General features: G+C 36.8%; 1 protein-coding gene across 1 annotated transcript; it reads left to right on the forward strand.

Annotated features, from left to right (window-relative positions):
• The first annotated feature begins 3,249 nt into the window (after positions 1 to 3,249).
• Positions 3,250 to 4,679, forward strand: LOC107188910. Its single transcript, XM_015577306.1, has 3 exons — positions 3,250 to 3,577; positions 3,832 to 3,954; positions 4,336 to 4,679. The coding sequence occupies exons 1-3, from the start codon at positions 3,250 to 3,252 to the stop codon at positions 4,677 to 4,679; spliced, it is 795 nt and encodes a 264-aa protein (XP_015432792.1).
• The last annotated feature ends 1,377 nt before the right edge of the window (positions 4,680 to 6,056 follow it).

A 6,056-nucleotide genomic window follows, 5' to 3' on the forward strand; every position in this document is an offset into this window, starting at 1 on the left:
CGCCGCGACGATTCTCACAGTTGAGGCTTGCGAGCCACAACTTGATAAGACAAACCGCGAGCGTGGTTGGGTACTCATTAGAACTAGTCTTGCAGTAATTGCATCACAGATTTTTTTTATTCTTTTTAGCAATTCCATTAAATCCTTCAGTTTCCTCCTCTATTTATTCCTATCGAAATTTTTTTCTTATCAAATTTTTCACACCTTTTCTCTTTCTTTAAGCACTTTATTATGCCTAGACGTCACCTCTCTGATTACGAAATTGGTCGGCTAGTAACACTTTTGCAGGAAGGTTGCAGCCAACGACAGGTTGCTAATGTTCTTGGTGTAAACCAGTCAGTTGTGAGCCGTGTGTATGCTCGATTTAGAGAGACTGGGGAGTATGTCCGTAGATCGGGGCAAGGACGCAGACGCGCGACAAGTTCTCGCGACGACAGAGCAATTACGCGACGTGCTCTTCGGGAGCCCTTTGTTATCGCACGCACTATTGCGGAACAAATTTAGAACCGCAGGCAAAACCCGCCACGCACGATCTCTAACACCGTGAGGCGTCGATTGAGGGAGGCTGGCTTACGTTCGAGGCGCCCGGTACGAGTCCTGTTGCTAACTGCTAGACATCGACGGCAGCGTTTAGCTTATGCTCGTCGTTACATACGCTGGTCTCAGCGTCAATGGACAAATGTCCTTTTTACAGACGAGTCCCGATTCTGGCTCCGAGGGAGCGACCGACGGGAACAAGTTTGGCGTCGTTGTGGCGAACGTTACGATGCCAGTCATACAAGGCCGATCACCGCGTTCCATGGGGAATCCGTTATGGTTTGGGCCGGAGTATCGCGGTATTTACGTACACTGCTAGTTATTCTTTCACGTGGTGGTTTGACCGCCATGCGGTACGTGGACGAGATTTTGCGCCCCGTTGTGCTCCCTATGCGTCAGCGTATGGGCAACCGCTTTCTGCTTGTGCAGGACAATGCAAGGCCTCATGTTGCACGCTATACGCAACAATTTCTTCAAGAAAATCGAATACCAGTTCTTGACCATCCACCAGTGAGCCCAGATTTAAATCCCATTGAACATGTTTGGGATATTCTTGGGCGTCGGTTGCGACAGCAATACCCAGACTTGGCGAATTTAGGGCAATTAGCGCACGCCCTCCGCCAAATTTGGCGAAGAATACCACAGTCAATCATACGGAGGTGCATTAATATGCGCAAACGATTAAAAGAAGTAATCAACCGGAGAGGCGGTAATACCCATTTTTAAACACAACATACGCATACATGCACTCGCGCACGCATCGGAGAGTGAGTTTGGAGTCAAAAAATACTGTGGGAGTGACGAACCACAGGGTCTCATCTCTCTATGCTTGTACATACGCAGTGAAGCGTAAATCCGACAGTGAAACCTCCTCGTGGTACGCCTTGGGTAATGCTAATGCCGGCAGTATTGTGCACCTTTTGTCATTGCGAAGAGATTGGATAGAAATGTGTTTGCTAAATTTCTGACATCTCTACTTTCTTCTGAAATAAAGTGAAACTAAGAAGACACAGACCACAACAGTTCAAACGCTGCGAAATCGTTTTAAAGAGGAAACGTGCCGCAAAAGAGTCATTCACCAATTTTTCAGACTGTATCGCAAGTTTCACTATCGAGGGCACAGGGTAAAAAAAATCTGATCAATGCGGCCTTTGGTACAGGGGTTACGTGTACTTTTAACTTAAAAAAAACGTAGACACCTGGAAGATTCCACAATTTTTGTTAAAATGGCATCGTGTGTTGTGAAAAATGGTAATTATGCAATATGTTACGTTATTTTGAAATGGACTGTAGACGACGAACAAAAATTTCAACAAATTGGCTACTAAAGGTCTTTAAAGAGAAATCTCTCAGCTTTCCAAGTCACTTCTTGAATTTTCTATACGATCATGCGTTCGCAAGTTACAGGCACTCAAAGTGGAAAGTACCTTTTCTCATATGATGACGAATAACTCGGCCAATAAAAACTGTACAACAAAATTGAAAAAACGAAATTAAAGAGAAATGTTTGCTTTTTAAAAGTATTCCATTCGAATTACCAGAAAAAATTTCATTTGGCCCATGCATCATCTCAAACTTGACCAACATGTTTTAACATTCGCTTACTGCGCTTCATCTTTACAAAAAAAGGAACAAACTACATAAAAATAATTTTTGAATTCCCGCTTCAAAAACTAGAAACTTCGGGCTACAAAATCCTCTGTCACAATATTTTTCATAGATATTTTTCACGAAGATATAGGCAACTGAAAATGACCAATATTTTCGGCAAATTTTAGTGATGCTTTAATTTTGGCGCCCAGTGTATTAATTTGAGAAGCATTTTCAAAATTAGATTTTTTTGTTAAGCTGGTCCACGCATATGCATTTTTTTAGAATTGTTGTCGGTGAGCATGGAAATACAACACATGGTCTTTTCTTTTTGTCCTCTAAATAATGTCACAAGTGTTCCGTCCTGAATACGGACTTTCTTTATTCACGGTATATTCATTTCTTTGAGCGGATAAAATGCTTCCTTCAAAATCTGGGAAATTCCTAACAACCCCTTTTGAAATAATCGGACAATAATGTATTCGGCGCGCGTATAATTGTACCTAATTCAAAGTCCTTTTACGTTAAAATAGTTTCTATGAATTCAATATCGTCCTACTTTCCGGTAATAAAGACATTTCCAAATTACGTGTTAGACTGCCACCGTGCAGTCTCGTTATTGCCTCCATTTACAATAGGGTTGCCTGCGTTTCGAGCGTTTTGGTCAGATACGTCTCACCCTAAGTACATGCTCATATACGCGCTTTATGGTCATATTCGGTAGTAGTAGTATTATTCCAATTGCGGTTTCAACTATGTGCATATTTCTTTTCAGACATGGAAAAGTAAAGGACCACTAACATCACATGTGCGTGAATCAACTGCAACGGTTCTCAGAAACGCGAAATATATCATTAATACAAAAATCGAATTTTGAAAATGCTTCTCATATTAATATCTTCGAAGCTAGTATTTTACTGACATATTACAAAGTGAAATTATACAATAATTAAAAATGAAAACTAAAGCGGTCGCATCAGGATTCCAACGGGGTCTTCATCATGAACGAGCACGTGAAAGAAATCATGCTGCTCTCGGCGTCAGTCCTTTACTTTTCTATATCTGAAAAGAAGTATGCACATAGTTTAAACTGCAATTGGAATAATAGTACTACTACCGAATATGACAATGAAAATGGTACAAAAGTGTTGTGTGTTGGGCTGTCCATCGAGTAGTGATGTACCGAGCCAAAAATTTCCATCTAATGTTGAATTGTTAGACCGTTGGTGGAACAATATTAAAGTATTTAGAAAAAATCCGTCATCCATGGAAGACTTGAAGAAGTTTCAAGTTTGCCATTTACATTTTGCCGATAATGATTACAAAATTGGAGGATATAAACAACGAAAATTAAAAGATAATGTAGTCCCATCGTTAAATTTGCCAGTAGTCAGTGAAAACATTACAAATATAATTATGCCTATTCCGACTGAGCCAGTGCATGAGATGAGTAATGCTGCGTTTTTTTAATTTCATATTCTAAGTATTTATAAATTACATAGGAATATGCTGCATTTTATTAATTTCATATTCTAAGTATTTATAAATTACATAGAAATATGCTGCATTTCAGAATAGAATTGAAGAAATTGAAGACATTACTTCCAGAAGCAGGGCCCAGTAATATACAAAATATAAGCAATGGCAGCTGTAGTATTGCAAAATACAAACGATGAAGATTGCTACAAAATTTACAATATTCAGCAATTGATTTAACTGCTAAAACAGCAAAATTGTTCAATATAGCCAGCAGAATAAGAAAGCAGCATGTGAGTGTGTCAAGGAAACTATTTTCATACAAGAACAGACTAAGACAGGCGGCAAAATGTAGTAGAGACACCAAATTTACAAGTCTAATGTCTTCTCTATCATACGATCAAAGAGTTTTTATTAATATGCAAATGTGGAATACCAAATATGTACCGAAGGTATGCAAATGTTTATATTATTCTATTACAAGAGCTGAAGCTCTTTAGCATCTACATACAGAATACAATTAATTTGATCATTTTAATTTAAATTTTAATGAAATAATATAGGGAAGAAGATTTACAATGATGGAGAAAACCCTAGCATTAACATAGTATAAACAGTCAGGGAAGTGCTATAGATTTTTACAGACAGTGTTCCACCTTCCAAGTGCACAATCTTTAAGAACACGACTACAGAAAATTCCTTTAAAAACTGGGTGCACTAAATTTATTAAAGACCAATTAAAGGAAAAAGTAACAACCATGCGAGAAATGGACAATGTGTGCTGCTTAATGTGGGATGAAATGTTATTGCAGCCCCACATTGATTACGATGCAACAATACGAGGAGGCCATAAGGGATGGAAATTTCCACTCGCTAATTTTTCTAGCTATAGCCAAACCAATAGCGAACGATTCATTAAATGCATTAAGGGTATGACGAAAATCATAGTGGACTGTGGTTTAATACCAGTCGCTTATGTATGCGACCAGGGGAAACCGAACGTGTCTGCCATTAACAAGTTGAAGTTTGAAACGTACATAAATACCTCAGAAAAATTAAAATATGGTAAATATTAATTTACTAACACAATTATGTAATGTTAAATCAATAATACTTAATTGCTTAATTTTACATGTTCATTGTTTGTTTGGTTATCACTGAAAAATTAGGCAATTGAAAATTTCCATCCTTTATGACTTCCTCGGTTCATAAATACTAAAATGCATGATCATTGCAATTCCTGATGTTTTGTAATCCTCAGTGGAATTTCATCCCACATTTAACAGCATACTTTATGAGTGTTTAAAATGTATAAATTGTATTATTACATTAAATGTTATGTTGTAATTTTTTAATAAAATTTTTATATTTGTAACTTTGAAATTATGTGTAACTTTTTTCTTACAGGTGAATGCTCCAGATCAGAGATTTATGATTTCTATAATTTTTCATGCAACACAATAATAGATAATTGAAAACATGAAAAATTACACGAATCGTAAATGTCTGATTCGAAGTATCCACTTCACTCCATTTAATTTTTGTTCCGAGTATATCTATATATATAAGTAACATATATATATAGTATGATATATATACATATATCGAATTTTAGTTCCCATAACCGCGAGCCTTCCTAGATGGTGTAGCGACTAATGCTTCACTTTTATGTAGAGGAGAGTTTCCGACCCCTGGGTGCAGATTAATAGTTGCGGAGATAAAAATTCTTTTCTGAAGGTAGGGGAAAGGTGTCTAAAACGATCCCTCGGGGTAAAATAATTCTTGGCTGCTCTGTGGTTATTAGTGGTGCTATATCGCAATGTCGTTCTACAATAGTTCTCCCCGCCGTTGCTCGAAGTGCCATGTGAATATCAATGCTCTATGTGTTGTCGACAAGAAAAATTTAAAATGACTGCAATTTATCTAAAATAAAGTGTTTTTCAACATTGTCTAACTTTTGTCATAAACGGTTTAATGTGATAGCTGCTTCTTGCGCGGATTTAACCACAATTTAATAATAAGTTAATTAATGTTTCGTTACCGCATGTAATATCCAACCACTGAATGTGAGTTGGGTGTTTGGGGTCATATGATCCCTAGTAAGTAGGATAAAATAAACCCATGAATTATTTTACCCATATGCTATATTATTGTTTTTTGTTTTTTGTCAAGCTGTTTTTATTTAAATAAAATGTAATAACTGAAATGTTTTTTAATGTTCGTCGTATTTACTCGACCTCCGGGGATCATTTTATACTCATACATTACAAAATGATGTTCAAATATGCCTTCAAAGAAATGTGAATAAAAAATATAATTGAGTACGTAGCTAAATTTTATTTAAGCCAATGATAAGATAGATAGACTAACTTACAAAAACTACTTTACTTTTATTTAAATAATGAGCATTTGTATTTTTTATATAAATTACGCCCTAAAGGGATCGTTTTAGA

This window comes from Dufourea novaeangliae, unplaced genomic scaffold (assembly GCF_001272555.1).
Source record: "Dufourea novaeangliae isolate 0120121106 unplaced genomic scaffold, ASM127255v1 scaffold132, whole genome shotgun sequence".
Taxonomy (NCBI): domain Eukaryota; kingdom Metazoa; phylum Arthropoda; class Insecta; order Hymenoptera; family Halictidae; genus Dufourea; species Dufourea novaeangliae.